Consider the following 21,495-nt stretch of genomic DNA (forward strand, 5'->3'; position numbering starts at 1 on the left):
GGAAATTGCAAATTTTGGAATTCTTTATCCATAATTTGTTCGTCCGTAATTTTGTCATAGTCGATCAAAGAAATTTCTTCAATTCTAGATAAAGTATCTGCAAGGAAGTTAGCTCGACCTTCTATGTGCTGCATATCAGTTGAAAATTGAGAGATGTATTGTAAATGTCTAAGTTGACGAGGTGATGCTTTTTCTGGCTTTTGTTTAAATGCAAAAATTATCGGTTTATGGACCTTGAATATTTTAAATGTTGTTCATCCCAGTACAGGCCCACCAGCGGCCGAGTGGTAAAAGTCGCTGAACGCTGGTAGTTCAGTCCGAGGTTCGAATCCCGCAAACGGGCTGGCTGCATGGGCGTTTTTGTGGTTTTCCCCATTTGTAACGTGTATACGAGCCAGTTTCCCTTAGAAAGTCCTCCACGAAGGCATCCTTCCCCTTAGGCAGATAGCCCTCGAGGCTTTGCCGTAATCACACACACACAAACATCCTCCCAGTACAAATTTGAAGTGTTTGACGGAGAGGTAAATTTCTAGTACCTCTCTATCGTCAGTACTGTTATGCTTTTGTGCTTAGTTTAGATTTTTGGGTAGTATTCCGTTTTAGGCATCGTCAAAAATTGCAGCGAAAATATATGCGCAAAAGCGCCAAATCTAGTAAACGCGCTCATTTAACCACGCGCCAAATCTAGCGAACGTGCTGATGTGCGTAAATTTAGACAGCTCTTTATTTATAAGTCGCCATTGAAACACTAGTTTAATTTTTTAATTAATTTCTAATAACGTTATGGATTTAACAATTTGGGAATTGTCCAATAACGAAAACTCTGCAATAGAATTTTTTAAAGAACAAGCATCATTCATGATAGAAAATTATGTTCGAATAACCAAGAGATGAAATTATGCTTTAGCGGTAACTCAGTAGAGAAATAGCGGTGCAGGAAAGAAACCTGTAATGAGAAGAAAAGATTAAGAAGTCGAAATTTGTTCGAAGGATCTAAAATTCCCTTCCTTACAACCGTTAGGTTCATCTATTTTTGGTGTCAGAAGATGACATCTATAGAATTTTGTGAACTCCAGCTGAAAATGAGCCGCAATACAACTGTAGACTGGAACAGTTACATGAGTGAGGTGTGTACCGCAATTTTATTTACTCAGTCTAACTTGAAAATCGACGGATAGGGCAAAACTATTGAAGTAGACGAAAGCCTTTTCAGTAGAAGAAAGAATAGCGTTGGACTATGTGCTTTCGGCGGATTATGCAGAGAATCGAATGAATGTTTCTTCTTAATCGCTGTTTTAGAACGATCGGCGAAAACTTTACTGACCGTCTTATAAGAAAAATCTCAGAAGGAAGCATTAAATTTATACTGACTGCTGAAAATCATACAAGTCGGATGAACTGCAAAATGCCGGTTGTGAACATTTTACTGTCAATCACAACTACAATTTTGTGGACTCCGAAAGTGAGTGTCATAGGCAAACGATAGAGCGGCTATGAGGCAGTGCTAAATGGCGTAATAAAAGTCGCACTGCTCGACAACATTTCGATTATTATTAGTCAGAGTTTATGTACAGACGCTTACACAAGAAACTGAAATATTTTCTGGTATGTTGGAATACATTAAAAAACTTATATCTTCCTTTTGATTTCTGGTATGTTTAGCCTTTTGTTTATAAATTATAATAACAAAAAATGTATTTACTTGAAATTAACCTTTTATCTAAACTAAATAATCTTAGATAGTTATTTACTATTATGTTTCCTTTCTTGCGTTAAGGTTACCGAAATTATTTGTGGCAGCATTGGCATCAACAGTAGTATGGCGATTTTTTACGGCCCTTATAACGGAATAGTTTTTTGGAATAAAATGCAATAGGTTTTTATCTATTATCTTAAAATTGTTGAAGTACCTCTCCAATCGCAGAGTCTGAAGCATCTGTGTATAATAACAGAGGTAGTTCATGATTCGGAAATGATAAGAGTGTTGTGTTGACTAAATCATCTTTGCATCGCTAAAATTGTTCCTTAGCTTCATCTGTCCACTGAATTTTCAGTTTATCTTTTTTCCGGGCTCCTTTAAGGTAGTCATGTAGGAGAGATTGTTTTTTGATGCATTTTTTAAATATCGCCGATAAAAATTAATAAGGCCTAAGAATGTTCAGAGTTCGTGAATGGTTGTTGGAAGCTTGTAATTAACAATAGTTTGGTTTACCCGACCTTTGTCAGGTAAAGGTCGGGATCCTTGCAGAGTAATTAAATAATCTAAGAATTATATTTCTTATGTGCCAAAGATGGATTTTGGAAACGTTAATGCGGTGTCCATAGGCATTTAATCTTTCAAACACAAGCTTTAAATGAATTCTGTGTTGTTGTTCACTAGCAGATGCTATCAGAATGTCATCTAAGTAAGGAAAAGAGAAATTTAGACCAGAAAGAACTGTATTTATAAATCTTTGAAACGTTCCTGGAGCATTTCTCAAACCAATGAAAGAATCATGATATTAAATTCGTACAATCCAAAAGGAGCAATAATAGAAGTTTTACATCTGTCTTCTTCGGCAATGGGCAATTGATAGTAAGCTTTAAATAAATCTATTCTGGAATAAATATTCGTACCTTTAAGAATATGATGGAAGTACTCTATCCTAGGAATAGGATATCTATCAGGCACTGTTCTATCATTTAGTTGTCTATAATCTCTACACGGTCGAAGAGTACTATCTCTTTTTAGCAGCACATGAAGAGGACCTTGCCCATTGTGACCTTGAGAGTCTTATTATGTTATTGTTCAACATAAATTGGAAATCTTGCTTAACTACTGCAAGCTTTCGAGGATCCAACTGTCTTGCTTTAGAATGCACAGGTTGACCATGTATTATAATATGATGTTGGACATTATGTTTTAAACCTGATAAGAATAAATTTGGTTTGCATAAGTCTGGGTATAGTTTTAGAAGAGTATTAAATTTTGTTGACTGGTTTACTGTAACGATGTCACTATTTTCACTGATGGGAACAACTTCACCAGTTACCTTTAGTTGAGTTACTCCATCAATCAGTTTCCTGCCATGTAAATTGATTATTTATTTAAATTTGTTAAGAAAATCAGCTCCTAAAATTCCTTTATTAATTTTGGCCATTATGAATGGAAATTGGAATTCACGCCTAAGTCCCAAATTAAGTGTTAACATTTTTATACCATATGTTTCGATTTCGGTACCATTCGCTGCATACAACTTGAAATCGGCAGATTGTTTGTCTTGTGCTGATGCAGGTAAAATGCTAACATCTGTACTGCTATCCACTAAGAAACGCACTTTCGATTTTTTATCTCTGATAAATAGGCGAAATTGGCGATACTCTGGAACATTATCGGCAGTAGAGCTTGCCGCCTCTTCTGCTGCTCATCGTCGTTTCCCTGATTGAACTCAGCTGTCAGTTCAACTGCACGGCTGACTACATTTATCCTGATGACATTTGCTACCGAAATGAAAATGATAAAAACAATATTTTCCTTAAGTATTAAATTTTTTCCTAGAAATACTGCGAGATCGTCTGCTGGATGGAGAGTAGTTCCTAAATCATGGTCTCGATATATGATGAACAGTCATTTCGGCAATTCGCTGTTCAAGGAATTGAATTTTCATTCTAATCTTTGGAATATAGTAACAGGTAGTTTGGCGACATTTTGGTAAGGCGATAAAGGTTACTAGGTAGGACTTTAGCAATAATCTGAGAAGCACACAGTTTGAATCACAGATTATTTTGTCTCAGAGAAATGAGAGATCATGAGACATGTCATGTGACATTTTCCGGAAAATTCCGATCGTGATTTTAGCTAATAAGAACTTAGAAACAATTTCGCTGCTAAAGTGCAGATCGCCCACTTATTTGTTTGGCGCTTTTTTTAAGAGTAAGAAGAATTGGAGTTTTGTCAATTTTCTTTGACTTTTTAAGTGAAAATAGGTCGATGTGTACATGGATAAAGTCAAGAATAGCTATTTCACCCTCAATAAATAATTTGGCAAAAGCGTAGAATAGGCTGCATCAACAAAGCTGAGAAGGCGGAGTTGTGTGACGTCTATGTCGTAACACAATTAAGATGCAATCGGCCTAGTGCGGCCTTTACCAATATATTATAAGTAGGGTGTTATTAATGATCAGTTGAATCCAGTAAGATGGAACGTACTTTTTGCACCTAGTGCAGAGTCTCAAGAAGTAAACGTGGCACCACAATGTGAGGATCTGCAGCTTGAAGATTTCTGCCGCTCGGCTATGCTTATCTTGATAGAAGCTGCGAATTAATCTTGATTTGCAAAGTTAAATCATCTCGATGGCTTGAAAAGCTAGACTAAGTTTCTGTATATTTGATTTAACTGATTTAATTCTCTGAGCTATTGTGGTTATTGTTTTCATGAGATAAAGGATTTTCTGATCTTTGAAAATGTTAATGATTTCTGCTAAATTTTCCTACTGGTTTTTCTGCTGGTTTAAACTTTGTCACTCTAAAGGTTTTTAGGCATTTCTTGACTAGTTTGGCCTGAAGCTTGAATGAATTCGGTGAACTCCTCTTTAGTGGGAATTTCTTTTGGTTTTTCTACCTTCTCTAAATGATTGAATCTTTTTCTGTGTACCTTACAACCGCGATAAGAAGAAACTTGATTTTCGTGACAGTAAATGCAAGTTGGTTTTTCATCTGGTTTTAATTTACGGGTATTGGATCTGTGATTTTGTCCGCACTTACAGCACCTGACCTTTTTAAAGCAGTTATTTTGGGAGTGCCCGAACTCCTGGCAATTGAAACATTGAATTGGGCGTTTTCTGTTGTGATATTGAATCCGAACATATTGTTTAATTGATGAATTTTCTCTCCCGCAGAATTTCTTTTTAGTTCAACGAAAAATATAGGAAAACGAATAATTTGGTCTTCTGCTTTTTTCGTTAATTGCTTTACTTTAATTGTAGGGAAGCTTCTGCGTTCTAAGTCTACATGAATGGCTTGCTCTGTGTAGGATCTTAAGATATTCTTGAGTATAACTTTAATTGAAGAGGCTAAGGAAATTTGGTACGTATGAAAACTAATCTGTGCTTTCTGGAATTTATCAACTGCAGCTTTATAATCGGCTTCGGTGGTAGTGTAAAGGAAAATCTGTCTGGCTTTGATTGTAACTTCAATTTCGTTTTTACATATTTCTCTGACAATCAGAGTCGTAGCTAGGGTTTTCAGCGCCCAGGGACATCTGAAGATTTCGCGCCCCCTACTGCTTGCCAAAAATGGAAAACATTTAATTCTAAAATGTCGTAACATCAGTTTGGCGCCTCTTGGATTCTGCTCCCAGGGACAGATCCCCCCCCCTTGCCCCCTCTCTAGCTACTCCCCTGCTGAGCATTGTGTCTATTTCCGGCCAATCAACATCATTTTCTGGAATAATTAATGAGGGAATTTTCGTTTTATTTTCTGCGTTATTCTGTGTTGTAGTCGTTTGTGTTTCATCTGTAACTTCCATAGCTTCGTTATTTTCGTTAAGAGTTTCAAATCTGTTATTTTGCGGAATATCTGGTGGTGGGATAGACTCGGAATTTTTCACTGTTTTCTTTGGAGTTTGCCAATCCTTCTGATTTATTGTTTTATCATCCGTTTTAGAAGTTGCGAGCTTCTGAATGCTTGCTAAAATTAACTGATTTTGCTGAATTTCTTCTTGTAACTTTGAACGCATTTCTATCGCTGGTGGGGAGGTTAATGTCTTCATAGACTCAATACAGTTTAATTTATCGACGATTTCGTTTTCTAATTTGAGTAAGAGATCTTTTGGGTTAGTCGGAAGCTGAGTATTAAGATATTCTTGCGAGATAGCTTCTGTTAAATTAGGAAAAACTGTTCTGTGTTTGTTAACTACTGCTTCAAAATTTGAAGGGGAGGGTTTGAATTTCTTAGTATTATCGGCTATTTTCTTAGGACTTCCTGCGGTTTTCTTTTCTTTTCTCTGGGATTTACTTTTTTAGTAGAAATTAGAGTAGCAATTATACTTTGAAGCACAGGATCATCTGAAGTAATTACACGCATCTCTTTGGATGTAGTCGATTTTTTTGAATAATTCGAATAAGTAGAATCATTATCGCTATCATAATCACTGAAAGTAGCATGCCAAGGAATTTTGCCTCTATCAGGTGGTTCGCTATTACTGGCCATATCGAGGAGAACAAGAAAAAATGATATTTACCAAAAATCAAGAAGAGCAGTCGTCGTCGCAAGAGAGAAACTACCTCATGATGACCTTTTCTCGTTTATTTTTTCTCATTTTTTAACTCAGAATGTTCATATTATAACTCAGAATGCACAAAATTTATATCATTTAAAGAATTATCTAATCGTTGCCCGCTGTGTGACGTCCATAAATGGGCGAGAATGAGCTTCTGACGTCACGATGTATTCCATGGACCTTATAAGAAACTCTAAGGACTCTTATAAGGGCCATGGTATTCTCGCATTTATGCTACGCGTACTTTCTTTTCTATTTTCTCTTAAAAATAACAATAATGAATTGTTTATTATTGTAAATTAACATCAAATTCTTTAAATTTACATTTCTAACATTTAGGCTTAGGCGTAGCGGAAAATAAGTATAATAAATTGTTTATATTTAAAATTACTATGATACAGTAAGCGAAGTCCACCAATTATTAAAACGATAAAGAACGTCGCAGTCTATCATACTTGTATTTCATACAGCTTCAGTATTTAAAAAGATTTTTAAGTTTCAGCATTTATACAAATAAAAATATATTTTTTTTAAATTTAAATTAATATTGTGGAACATATCAATTTTATCATATTTACAAATTAAATTTTTTGCTACGTAACGACATAATCCCTTACATACCAGTAACTATAGATAATTTTCATTATTTTCTAAAAATTTTAAACTTCACATTAATGAAAAACAGGTTCTTAAATTCTTAAATTAAAAATACAATTTAAATGAAAAAGGTTGTCTTAAATATAATTCACAATTCAAACAACAATACAAATTTAAAATACACAAACGATATGTTAAACATTGCACATAAATACGTTACATTACAGCTCCGCATCACACACTATCTCGTTTTCCCTTGTACACAACGATTCGTTTTCCCTTGAAAAACATGAAAGATTTGCACGAACTCGGTGTCCATGTACACATCGATATTTTCACCTTAAAAAAAATCAGAGAATTGCAGAAACTCGGTACCGCGCACAACCTCGATATTGCGCACTACATTAGCTTTGCCCATGTACACATCGATCTATTTTCACTTAAAAAACATCAGAGACTTGCACAAATTCGGCACCGCGTACAACCTTGGCATTGCGCACGCGCACTATCTTGGCTTTGCCCATATACAAATCGATCTATTTTCACTCAAAAAAACATGAGAAATGCAGAAACTTGGCATCGCCCATACATTCGCTTTGCCCATGTACACAGCGATCTATTTTCACTTAAAAAGGTCAGAGAATTGCAAAAACTCGGCATCGCGCACAACCTTGGCATTGCGCACTACATTGGCTTTGCCCATGTATATAGCGATTTCTTTTCACTTAAAAAATCAGACATTGAATAAACTCTGCGTTACTCATATAATAAGAAATCTGCTTTCACTTAAAAGGAATCGGAGAATTGCAGAAACTCGAGCATAACCAACTCCATTGATTCGAGTTGTACAAAAAATGTTTCCAGAAAAATTGAGCTTACTGCAGGCGAACCAAGATCCTAGCCTAATTGATTTCTCAGCCTTACACTTCTTGCATCTCCAAATACTACCAGCGGCCGAGTGGTAAAGTCGCTGAACACTAGTAGTTTTGTCCGAGGTTCGAATCCCGCGAACAGGCTGGCTGCATGGGCGTTTTCGTGGTTTTCCCCATGTGTAACGTGTATACGAGCCAGTTTCCCTCAGAAAGTCCTCCACGAAGGCATCCCTTTCCTTAGGCAGATAGCCCTCGTGTGCTTTTCCGTAACTCAACACACCAAATACTACCATTCGATGACGTTTTCTGACTAACTAACCTGCATGGTATCTTACATTTTTCACAACAAACGTTATCCTTCAATAATCCACAATCCATTAAAAAATCCTATAAAAAGTTCATACTCTCTTGTTAATTCATGCATAAAATAGGTACTTGGAATGCCTGGCTTTCCCAAACTTTTACGCTTGTTTGAAAACTCCCACCTGAAATTTTCCTATAAAATCGCCTGATACTCAATTACAACATCAGTAACAGCAGGTTTAGAGCAAGCAATAACTAAACGCAAAAATATCACCTCCAAAGTAGCCAAAAAATATATTCAAATTAGTATCCACGGTATCTGAGCGTTAAACAATCGCAGATAACAGTGTTACGAATTGCGTATTTAGATATTAATTTTAGTAGAATTCTAATTAAAAATGTTGTATTTCCCCCTGCAATGCAGCGTGAGACAAATTTTAAGAGAATTCTATGCTGGAAAAGTAAGAATACAGGGCACGTGCATTAAACTTTAAGTAAACGGATATCGCCGTAATTTGTATTGAAATTGAATAAATGTAACTGACTACTATATTAGCTGTAACCATAATTCCATCCTCTTGTTTACATTGCGTTTGGCGAATAGTATGGGTTACCCCATCATATCATTTATCGCCGCTCTTGGCGATATTTTTTGTTTAAAATTCCTTGTGGGCTATACTGAAGCTGTGCCAAAATCGACATAGATGGGATGTTAAACGTGAACATCACATTTGAATCGCACTCCGGATGCGCCGGATGATCCTTTGGTCACCCTCCTGATGCGTCCTCATTGCCTGAGGAATACATCCAAGATTCTACCTTTTTGTTTTCCAGAAATCTCGAGAAAACGGAAATTACCGGAAGCTTCTCGTGCACGATTAAAAAGCTTTTAAAGTCGGAGAGAAACACCTCCGTTCAGTTGTTTAGATAACGCGTTTGTTGATTGTAGCGAATTCACGGTGAGATCGGATTAACTTTCTGTGCGCTTTGGATTGCGTTCTATTTAACGTTTAAGTAGTTTAAAATATAACTACTTTATGATATTGTGATATTGTACGAATATCTTTCTTTTGATAAGAATAAATTTTATTAACTTTTTATCAGACTTGCGCATTCAATCTATTACGAACCCATACGCACGCAGCATTTTTGTTACGGATTTTATATTTAGTTAGCTATTTTCATTACAATTCTACTAGAAATAGCTAATTAAATACAAAATCCATAACACTGCCCCCTTCCCAAGAAATGCACGTTCCGGGCAGTACAATCCTTGGACAAAAAGCCAAACTTACAACTACGGCATCAATGCAATAATAAACATTACATTACAATAACAAACAATATAAACAATAATTACAATAAGTAATTTAAAACAATTCGAATACTATCAAATACTAAATACAAATTAAATAAAACAAAAATTTAAAAACGAAAAGGACCATGGTCTTACACTATTTACAATTATATACACATCGTACTATAGCTATAGTAAGAAGCTAACATGCCGTTAATGAACAACTTTAGGTTTAGAGTTTGATGACTTACAGATCCAAACCATGACATCGTTCAGCTTCTTTAGGACTGTATACGGACCATCCCAAGCTGACTGTAGTTTCGGACCACGTCCTGTCCGTTGAGTTGGATTCCACAACCACACCTTGTCTTCTTCATTGAAGCCATGTTCAGTAGCTCTCACGTCGTATCGGGTCTTCATGTTCTCCATTGCCAAATTGACTCGCTCTCGTGCAAAATTGTGCACCACTTCAAACCGGGCCTGGACATCTTGGATATATTCCTCAGGCAATGAAGGCTTATCCGGAGGGTGACTAAACAAGATATCACAAGGAAGACGAATGTCACGACCGATGAGCATCTGGAATGGAAAATAGCCGGTAGTCTCGTGTTTCTCTTCGCCCCTACTATGATTTCGGCAGCTTTCTGAGCAGGTCGTTCAGATCAGGCGCTGGCGTTTCCAGGTGTTGAATGCAGCTTGTTTTTGAAGTCCAAGGGAAAATTGTATTTCATTGAAAAGTTCAATATGAGTATGTAAGGATCTGTAATATTTGCTACATATGCCGTGTGATACTAGGCAGCACGTGGAAACGTGATGTTTATATTTAACTTCCCATCTATGTCGGTTTCATCACCAGACGCAGTCTAGAGGGTAACGCAGGATGGCATCCAAATGAGTTTATCTTTAAATTGGTGAGCTAAATCTTTACGAATGATGGTAACAGTAGCTCCTGTGTCAATAATCATATTGCAAGGAATTCCATCGATATGCCCATTGATGAATAGTCCATTACTGTTGCCACTCACTGCAGAAATCTTGAGCGCTTTAAAACGGGGTTTTTCACTGTTCAAACTCCGCTCCGCGATATGGTCATTAATTTCTTTGCTGGGTCATTGCTGGAAAACGGTCTTATTTTCCATGTCCTGGGGTATTCCGGATAAGCAAACGAAGGAAAGGCGATATCCTTCGTACGTCGCCTTCAGCTCCGCAGTTCCAGCATTTGGGTTTCTTGTCACTCCTTTTCCATCTTATGGCATTTAATTGTCTGTTTATATTGTCTGTCTTTTTTTTCGGGCTTTGGGGTATTCTGCAGTCCCTTTGTATGTGGCCTTCAATACCGCAGTTTCAGCACTTTAGGGTCGGCTTCTTATCACTAATATTCTGTCTCAAGGCATTGAGTTGTCTGGTTAAATAGTCTGTCTTATTTTTCGTGCCCAGGAGTATTCTGCAGTTCTTTCGTACGTGGCCTTCAACACCACATCTCTAACACTTTAGAGTCAGTTTCTTCTCACTCCTGCTCCGTATTAAAGCATTTACTTGTCTGGATAAATCATGTAAACCAGCCAATAACTGATCCACTGGCTCGTGGACTCTCACAGCTCTGACTGGGTAGCGATCTCTATGAGTTGCTTGCTGGGCTGCCTGAAATTTCATGGCGTACACTAGAGCACTTTTTACGTCCTTGACATCCCCCATTCGCAGAGCTTTCTGATTTCGGGATCCCAGATGCCATCGATAAAAAAAGGCAGGGACAGGATTTTCCTTGTTTCTGTCGAGCACTCCGAAAAGGCGAGGTGGGACAGCCTGTCAACATCTCTTACGAACTCCTGGAGTGTTTCCTTGGACTTCTGTTGACGGGATTTTAATTAAAAGCTACTGATGTATTTTAAATATTTCTCGCCAAAGCGCAGCTCCAACGCGCTGGAGAGAGCTTGGAAGTCTAATTTCTGGTTTTCTGGAAAAATTGAAGAATATCCGTAGCGTCTGTTCTCAGAGAAATGGCGAGATGACAGGCCTTAGCTTTGGGGAACCTGCACATGCTTGGGCCATTACTGTGTACGTTTTGGCCAGCTGCATTACTTTGCTTATCTTTACGGTGATTAGTTTGTGAAAGTGCAAAAGTGTGTTTGCTTTGTGTTTTTTCTTCGTTCGTATACTTATTTCAGTGATTAGTTTGATTTTACACTCCAAATTTAAGGATTGGTGATCATCTTAAATTTTCAAGGGAGAAAAGCCTACATGGACGCGATTTGTTGACGTTCGGAGACCGGTGTGCTTGTGATTTACAATTTATTCGCTGTGTTTATGCTCTAAAGTATAATTATTTATGTTAAGTCTTTATCCGGTTTTGAATTTAATCATTATTGTGCATTTTCACGCTATATCTAATGTATTAGGCCTTAGCTTTCGAATCTCATCCGTTCGTTTCCGACACTATTGAAAATTTTGTCTTATAAACTTGCCAACAGGAATTTCTATCACATGTGGGTGACTTCATTGAGGCACAAGCAGGCTAAGGTAAAAAGTTAAAACCATCAGAATTTCTCCCTGCCGTCGCTACGAATTTCTTTACGGTATCAACTTCTTTGGCGTATCATTACGGTATCAACTTTTACGTTATCAACTTCTTTCATCTTATTTGAGCAGCTTTTATCTCCCTTTTAAGATATTCTTGACAAGATTTCATCTCTGCTTTAACAGATTTTTGTCCCGCTTTAATATTTTCTTTAAAGGATGCTTGGCCAGCTTCCATCTTTCCTTGGAATGCAGCCAAAACAGTGACGAGCTGCGTCAATTCTTCTTCCATCGTTCTCGTAATTGGCATTGAACCCCACTCCTGACACCAAAAAGTGTTGCTTGCGCACGGGTTCATGTTAGATTGAATGCACTAGTCCGATGAAAATAAAATAAAATTCAGTTTTATCATAAGAAATATAACACAACGCTGGATTTTTTCCTCAAAGATATTCGTACAATATCCCAATATCCGCAATATAATTAATAGCTATATTTTAAATTACCAAAAAATTAAATAAAACGCAATCCAAAGCGCAGAGAAAGCAAATCCGATCTCAAAATTACAGCAGCTAAGTAAACAACAACAACTGAGCTAAGAAGTTCCTCTCCGGTTTTTATAGTATTTCAAACAATTACTAGGGGGCCAGAAAGGGAATTTTTGAATGACCTGTTACTGATAATAAAGCATCGGCGTCGCTTGGGAATCTAACAAAGAAGAAATCTATAACGGAAAATAATAAATCTATAACGAAAGTTTCAGTGAAAAAAAAAATTGTATAAAGAAATGATAATATATTTTATATATATTACGCAACACAAGGAGGGATAGCAAACACTAAATAATTAATAAAAGTAATAAAATACCGGAGAAAGTTAATTTCACTTTGTTGAGATCTCCCATAGAGGACGTTGTAGCACACCTCAACTGTGTGAGAAAAGTCTCGATTTGAGTGAGAGTTGGCGTGGGTTTTGAGAATGTAGTGTGAAGAGCTGTGTAACGCGTATTTACTCCATAAAATAATGTACATAATTAAATCTGTTTATTTAAAATGTGCAGCAATTTTGAAGGAGTGTACTTCACACGCTTATTTACTTACCCCAAAGAAGAAGGGTCTCACGAAGCTGTGCGGCCAAGAATCCTTGGTACTCCTAAGGATCTTCGTCCTAGGATCTATAGAAAAATAGAAAAGAAATGGATTATTACCAGAATGTTGGGATTTATTGAAAAAAGTCATTTGATTATGGACCGCTGCCAGGAGGCGACCACTTGCGTCGGTATCGCAGCGCTTCCTCATCTCGGCGAAATTGTTTCTGGAATGAAAAAAGAGTAAAATTATTGGTTACAGTTAAAAAAATAGTCATTTGCATTTATTGAATTTAAATATAAATAAAAAAGACATTTTTTTTATTAAATGTTAAATGCACGTGCTGTTATATTTTTAATCCTTCGGTTTAGCTTTTTTCTGTGGGAAAATAAAACAATTTTTATTACAATTCTACTAAAAATAGCTAACTAAATACAAAAATAGGTGACGGTATGTATGTTTTTCGCACTGTGAAAACAGACCGTAGCTAGGTTATAAGATTTTGAATAACGTAGTGCTCCACCCAAAAATGTGCGTGTGGAAGCCCGAATTTTGAATTTCAAGTTTTAGACTTCATATTTTGTAAAACTTTAATGAATTTGCTACAAACTCAACGATTTGAAAGTGAGCAGTGGCAACACTGTACGGATTAAAACATTTTTATCTCCAGCACGCGAGAGTGTATAATTCTAATGATATGCTGTTTTTAAATATTTTGTGATTTTGCTATTGAACTGAATTTTGTGTGGTATTATTGCGAAGAACACGATATTTAATTAATAAATTTAACAAATGAATCGTTAATAATAAAAAGGCGAAAAAAAAAGAGAATTTTGCAAGCCATCTTACTAAGAAAACTGTACATTGATATGATAAACTGAGAAAAGACTGAAAAAACAGGAAAATATATGCCAACACTTAATACTTAATCTGGAATTCTAAACACATGCTTCTTTTAAAAGTTTTGTAATTTTACTGTTAAATTATATATGGCGTAAGTGCAAGGATAATAATGCTTAATAATAAAACTAAAAAAAACAAAAAGAAATGGGTTAGCAGAAGTAAGTGCAACAACAGACTGGTAAACTGCGAGCTCAGCGAGATCGTTGAAAAGCCGCTTCGTAGAAAACGCTTTTGGGTGGTAGTTAAAATATGTGCTCTATCGAATATTTATACGCATTTCATTTATCTAGCATCCAATGATTGCAATTATTCAATGCAAATCATCCATAATTTGAAAAGAAAAGGTTTTAAAACAACGGAAAGGATTTTATGTGCTGTCAACGGAAAGGATTTTATATGCTGCTAGAAGACAATGAAGTTTTTCATGAAATGGCTTCTGTTAATGTAATGTTACGTTTATGCTATTAATTCTTGTTTAGGAATCTGAATTTTAAAATATTATGTCAGATTGAGGATAAGATAACACAGATTCTCATATTATGAGTTTTCTCAGTCAATGCATTTAGACAAAAATAGTTATTAACTTTAATCCAAGAAGCAGAACCTAAACATCGCAACGCCTCTCATTCTAGGGAAGATGGAGGTAAACGAAGTTATCTTCTGCTAGAAATTTGAAAACAATGTGTGCTAAAACTAACATTATACCTAAAATATGAATCATTATCTGTCTGGTCTAGTAACTCAAGTCATTGTCATCACAATCAATGTGAGTATACTTGCCTAAAGTGTTAGATCTCTCGCTTCTGATCAACGGAAATCGAAAGTATTTGACAAGCACCAATTGATTACTGTGGTTTAGTGCTGTATTTATAAATATTACACTTGTTTAATGCCATATATATAAACATAAGTCAGTATTGTTGATCATGAAAATAAAATCCGAATTTTACATAACCTTACGATTCAGAAATAATAATATAAAATATATGAACATATGAAGTCCGGTGGAGAATTGATAATTAAGTGGAATAAAGATTATTCTTTTTGGGTTTGACGCCCGGCCAGGAGTTTGAATTTCCTTTTTTTTTTTTTTTTTTTTTCGCATGTGAAAGGCAAATGTAAGCTAGTTTCTTTTGTATAAAAATCCTCCGTGAAAGCATCATTTTCTCCATGAAATGTTTTTGCCTAATAAAGTAATTGGTGGATTTTTTAAAGTCGTTTCGCTGATTATTTTAAGAAATCTAAAATTCTGGTATTTAATGTATTCATATATGGTATATTTATGGTATAGGTAGTTTTATATTACTTGATATATTTAAACTGTTGAATGATGCCCCGATCAGTTTGAGGTCCTGGCTGCTGTATCGTTATTTGGGTTCAATTTCAAACCCAAGGCATTTGTACTTTTACAGTATGGAGCAATCAAAATATATGATCAGCCAAAAGGTCTCTTGAGTGGTTTGGTGGCATAAAAAAAGGGGTTGGAGATCATAATCCCCATCCCAAAAAGTGCTCTCTTTCGAAATTGGAGTGGAACTCCTGAAAGTTATACTGTCACGTATATGATTCTTAAGGCTTATGCCAGTGACAGATGTAGTTGGTGCACTCCTTGCCACAATAAAATCCTTGGGCTTGTCTCTGATTAAGTGAAATATGTTGGATTAGCCGCAATAATAAACTAATAAATAGCTAATAATATATTAGTATAGCTAATAAAACTTCTGATATTTAATAAATCTCTGTTTAGTAATCATTGTTTTAGACTATGTATAAATTCCAACTGATGAAAATATTGTGCAGTGAGATAAAAGGATTTTTATAGCATATGATTAAAAAAAATTTGAATTCTATCAGTGTAAGATTCGTATCATGAAAGGGCTCATTAACTTTTAAACAAGTGTTTTATTTTTATATAGTTTGAAATTTTTTCTCTTTATGAAATTTGATTTGTTAAATATAGCATTTGTAATATAAAACTGTGAAATATTTTAATCATCAAGCATTTTTTTTTTGATATTTTCTGATTATCCCTTCTTTCATGAAAAGTTACCAACTGTTTGGTTATTTTTATGACATTTAGGTACACACATGTATGGATTAGCAATTATCTCATGCATATTTGAAAGTATATAAAAAATATGGCAATTCTAGCAAATGTTGAAACTAGCATTATGTGTATAATCAGAAAGTAATAATTTTTCCATAGGGGTACGTTCAGTAAATTCAAAAAGAACAGTGCATAAAAATAAAAATTCAGTGCAGTTGATTGAATGTTGTATTTATGTTTTTTCACAGATGATTAACTGAAAAATCATGCTGTATCATATATGTATGATAAAGACTCATCATTGCTTTTAAATGTCGACATTTTTGCTGCAATTAAATTATTATTATTATCCTTATAAAGTACACTGCAAACAGACATTATGTATCATATTAAAATTAATTTTATTATAAATTTGTATGAGATGAAATATTCCATAATATAATGAAATCTGGGGAATATTGAGAATATGGTTGATGGCATATTAATGCATGAAGTTGTAACAAATAGTTAATTAGTATATTAAACAGGCCAAATAATGGCCATCTGCAAAATGCAGCAAAGTATATCTTTTAAGCCTGTTTAATGTTTTATATAGTGTCCCAACAAAAGCACCAGATTTAATATGCTTGAAAGAATGCTATTCTTAGAAAATGGAAAATATTTTTCCATACCTATAACAGGTAAATGTTCTGATTGAGGAATGTTATGTTTGATTTGACCGGGTAACACCAGCAATTTTTTTTTTTTTTTTTTTTTTTGTTGTTGTTCCAGTTTTGTTACAGCTTAGTCAACATGGAGTGCTATACAAAAGTTCAAAGCAATTTTTTTTTTTGTTTGTTCCAGTTTTGTTTCAGCTTAGTCAACATGGAGTGCTATACAAAAGTACAAAGAATTTTGATTGTGAAAACTCATTACAAGAATGACATGTATTAAGCACAAACTTTTAGGAAGCTTCATGCAATCTTTTAATATGAAAATGCACCTGATGGAACAGCAAATCATAGATAGGTAAAGAAATTTGAAAACACAGATTCAACAGCAGTCATTAAATCACCGGGTCATGATTTAGTTGGATTGCTAAAAACATCACTATTTTGTATGGCAGTATTATTGCAAGCCTCAAAAAGCTTGACTTTAAAGTGGAGCAACAAAAAACTTAGAGGAAATGGAATGTGTCATTAATCACATTGATAGGTAGATATGTGAAAAAATTATTTATTATGAATTTCATCGAGAGAGTGATATGCTGCAGAATCAGTCATAGGGGACATATGCGATACTTTATTTTTCATTTGCAATCAGAATATTTACCTGTAAATATTTAAAATATTTTCCATTTTTTAAAAATATTTTTTGGACATACATATTAAATTTGTGCTTTTATAGGACACCTGACATTTCTAAGCCTTTCAATGCATTTATCTTTTATGTATCTAATATGTATTATCATTTTACTTTGTACATGGATTAAAAACAGAATGAGTAATTGGAAAAGCAAGCTTAGTTTTGGGAGCTAAGTTATGTAATTTCTGCTTTAATGCATCCAGATTTCTGACATTCATTGTTTGCTCTTTTGTAGTGGGCTATGATTTGCCAAATTTTCTGATCATGCACTTTCTGTACTTGTTATACCACAATTAGTATTTGCCATTAAACTTGCATGATGAAGTTGTTCTAAAGTCCAAATTTCCCATTTTGCTGTCTACCTCGTGTTTTTCTTTTAGTAGGAAACATTTGTGAGAATATTAGCATCATTGTGTGCTTTGTAGTATTACTTTAATCGGCTGGAAATGCTGTACCTTCAGTGTAATATTCTAGCAATAACTGAAATTGTTATGTTGTATTCAGTTTGTCAGTTCATCAAATGTACATAATCAGCATTCTGTAGTATATAGAAACGTATGCCACATCACAGTTTTCACAGAGATGCACTTGGAGGGGATGCCACTTTTTAATTCTATAAGTACCAGTTTATCTTGGATCCTTTCTTGAAGTACTGTGTTTATATAATACATATTGCCTTGTTTTATTTAATCATTTAGTTATTTTCTTAGCTTTCAAGTTGGAAAACTTTCGTCCATGAAAGTACCTCTCCTCTTAGGCAGATAGCCACAGAAAGCATTGCTGTACCACACTAAATACCCATAATTTTTTGTACTCTGGTTGTACATATTAAAATAAGTATTGCCAGTGAAAAGGTTCTAATGTACTATTGTTTTGTTCTTTGTTTGCTGAAATCATAATCTAACAGACACATTTCCTGTGTTCATTGGGGGGAGGGGGAAAACCACGGTCGAATGAGCCAGTAAGCAAAGTATGTTTTATGCTGGAAGTAACAAGATGACAGATGTATCTTTCTAGAGAAAATTGTTTGATACAGGTTGTCCTATACAGAAAAAAATTTGATTCTTTCACTAAAACTCTATCAAATTTTAAAGAAAATCCAAAATATTTTCAAGATTTTTGTTTGAATATACTTTTATCCAACATTTGAATGTTCTTTTTTTTGTTTTTTCATTTCCTTTAATAATTCTTGCCTTGAATAACATAAAATATTTTAACAAATATTATAGTATAAATGGAATATCCAAATTTTTTTAAATGCATTCAAAGGAATTGTTCCTTCAACTTCAATCCAGCCGAGAACTGAACCATTTGTCTAATCATAATTTCTATTAAATTTAATATAAGTATTATGGGGAAAAGTGGAAGGTAGATTTGTTAAGTCTTTAACCAAGTACTGAGTCTACATAATTTGTAAAGGACTTACCGAGTCTGAATATTCATACAAAATTTCTAGTCTTTTAAAATACAACTTAAATGTATATTAAAATGTACAGTTTTTCTTTACAAATGTAGTTCATAAGAGAGGTATAAAAATTTCATAAAATAATTATAGTCCTTTTTTTTAAATCATTGCTAGTAAATGCTAACGGAGTTTATTATTCTTATATTTATTCTGTGTGGCTTCTTTTTCAGAAAATTTGTAACCCTTAGTATTATTGTTTCTTTTTTTCTTAGGATTTGGAATACTGCAGTAAGTAATACTGGATACCAAATATGCAATACTTCAAGCAGTTGCAGTCTACATATGTACTGTTCCCTGTTTTATATTCTTTTATAAGGACAATCAGCTGAAATTTGTTTGTGTGCTGAGATGAATTGGAGGTACTTATTCCAGTGTCATAAACCACCACCTATGTAATCTGTTGTGCTTAAAAAAATTACCAAAGCATAGATTGATGTTATGGGTGAGATAGCATTCTATCGTTCTCAGTATAAGTATGTAAAAGGGGATGACTCGGAGATATCACTAGAAGTTGGTGATGTCCTCGAAGTTAAGAAACCTTTCCAGTTTACATTGGAAGGAACAGAAGAAAACCCTGAAGGCTGGATTCTTGGCAGAAATCAGAGAACAAATGAATGTGGATATTTTCCAGGAACATTCGTTGAATACCTTAGAACTGAGGTATTGGCTCCACCGACTCCAGTACCCCAAAGACCAGTTCCTCGACCTGAACCAGTGACAAGAAATATTGAAGAAAATAATGATTCAGGTTATGTTGGATCTCCAGGTACTAAATTTAATAGTTATGGATATTTTCCAAATAAAAAATTTCTGTTTTGTAACTTTTTTAATTGAATTTCAATACTTTTGTGTTAAATGCATGTTTGATTCATTTAAGTTTTGAGCCAGAATAGATAATTTTTGGTCTTTTAAAATATTCTGTGCACCTTCTTATTTTATCTAAGCATTCCATTGTATTTAAATAAAAAACTATATTTAAAATGAGGAAAACCGCCATTCTCATAATATGTCAAAAAATATAGCATTTAAAAAAATAATAACTCATTAATTACTGTTGTGATTAAGTATTTGGATTTCATGGACAGTAACTTAGATGGAACATTTCTCAGGTTTTTAAGCATTTGCTTTGGAATCTTTAATGTAATAAAACTGTGAAATAAATTTATTGAAATCTCATTAATAAAATATTGTTATGGATATTCATTTCAGATAAAATTAAATATATATAATGCCTCGCATACTAGATATAATCTGTTCCATGATGCTGCCTATTATGTACTCTTCTATTATTGGGAGCAGATTCGGAAATGTATATGCACATATATTCAGAAATGTGAGTATGTATGTATGTGCAGATGTGTGTATACACACACATACATACATATGTACATATACACATGCATACATATATTCATACATACATGCATACCTTTCTGAATCTGATCCCGATGACAGAATACTGTTTATTATGTAAATCATTCAGTGCGCAGGATGCTACTGTAGATTATTGCGGGAATAATTTTAAATCATGTCTGAAATTTTTCAAAATCATTAAATATTGTAAAAAAATGTTTCACTAATTATACATTCAAAAGTCGTTAATTCGGACACCCATGATCCGGAATGATCTATAATCCGGACCTCAAAGCTAAAAACTTTCTGCGCATGTGCCGCATTGGCACATACGCACAGGCATTTTACGCGTGCGCGTAAGACCTTGACTACTGCGCATATGCGTGTGCGCAAGTGCAGAATACGTTTTCGCCTGCGCGTTTAATGTATAACAAACGGTGTAAGCTAAAATTATCTAATTATCTATTTCAGTTAATGTTAATGATTGCGTTGTTCCTTAATCTTCGAATTGGATCCCGCTGATTATTTTTTGCAGACTGTAAGAGCAATTTTATAAAAGTAAACTTGAACTTTCGATTATGTCAAATAGAATTTCCGATGCTGGAACTTCCAAAGGATCTACAAAACGAAAGTATGTTTCGATGTCCAACAAAAAGTGGAATTGCTGCAAAAAATGGATAAAGACATGAAGAAGGTGACAGAGACGTTAGTGAAAACGAAAAAATTTCGATTGACAAATTAGTCGGTATTCTCGACACAGCAATTATAGGACTTGAACAGCGGAACTTTGTAACTGAACAAGAAATTATGTCTGTTTATAGAATTAAAGAGAATGTATTATCACATAAAAAACGAAGCAACTTAAACAACTTACATTGAAAGAAATGTTTAATTAAGTAAACAAATAAATATTAAGCTTTTTTTTTTTGTAAATTTTGATACCCTTTAGATCATAATTGTTCTTTATTTCATAAATTACGGTTTCATATTTTTAATTTTAGAATTTCTGCATGCCATCTTACGAGATTTAAACTGATGATCTATAATCCGGAAAAATCGATAATCCGGAATCGCCGAAGTCCCGACGAGTCCGGATTAACAACTTTTGACTGTACAAGAGAATTACTACTTTTTTATGCTGTGTGATGGTGTAATTCAAATTTATATGTTAGAATTGATGGCACTTTTCTGCTATGCACCTGTCATGCATTTTGGTATGTGTTTGTAACAGAAAAATATCTTGTATGCATATGGGCCATCTATAAACTATTCTTATAACTAAAAATAATTAACAATGAAAATCCTGCCAAAATGCATGGCAGGTATGCAACAGAAAAGTACCAGATTGATAGACATCAAATAATGAGTAATTTAGAGAAGAGGATTGTATTTTATCAGGCATGTTATGTTAATGAGTTCATATATAAATATTTTATCCTCTTCCTATCCTAA

The 21,495-nt window shown here is 34.4% G+C and overlaps 1 protein-coding gene across 2 annotated transcripts in view; it reads left to right on the top strand.

Moving 5' to 3' along the window:
- Positions 1-14,444: 14,444 nt before the first annotated feature.
- Positions 14,445-21,495, top strand: part of LOC118202418 (phosphatidylinositol 3-kinase regulatory subunit alpha-like) — a 313,423-nt gene continuing 306,372 nt past the window's right edge. For both annotated transcript variants that reach the window (XM_085825402.1, XM_085825403.1), the window contains exons 1-2: positions 14,445-14,600; positions 18,903-19,456. In XM_085825402.1, the coding sequence (XP_085681528.1) occupies positions 19,129-19,456 (328 nt within the window). In that variant the 5' untranslated portion in view covers positions 14,445-14,600; positions 18,903-19,128. The remainder of the gene's footprint in view (positions 14,601-18,902; positions 19,457-21,495) is intronic.

Source organism: Stegodyphus dumicola, chromosome 10, assembly GCF_044657685.1.
Source record: "Stegodyphus dumicola isolate Sdum_Otavi_A_Nest chromosome 10, ASM4465768v1".
NCBI classification, from domain to species: domain Eukaryota; kingdom Metazoa; phylum Arthropoda; class Arachnida; order Araneae; family Eresidae; genus Stegodyphus; species Stegodyphus dumicola.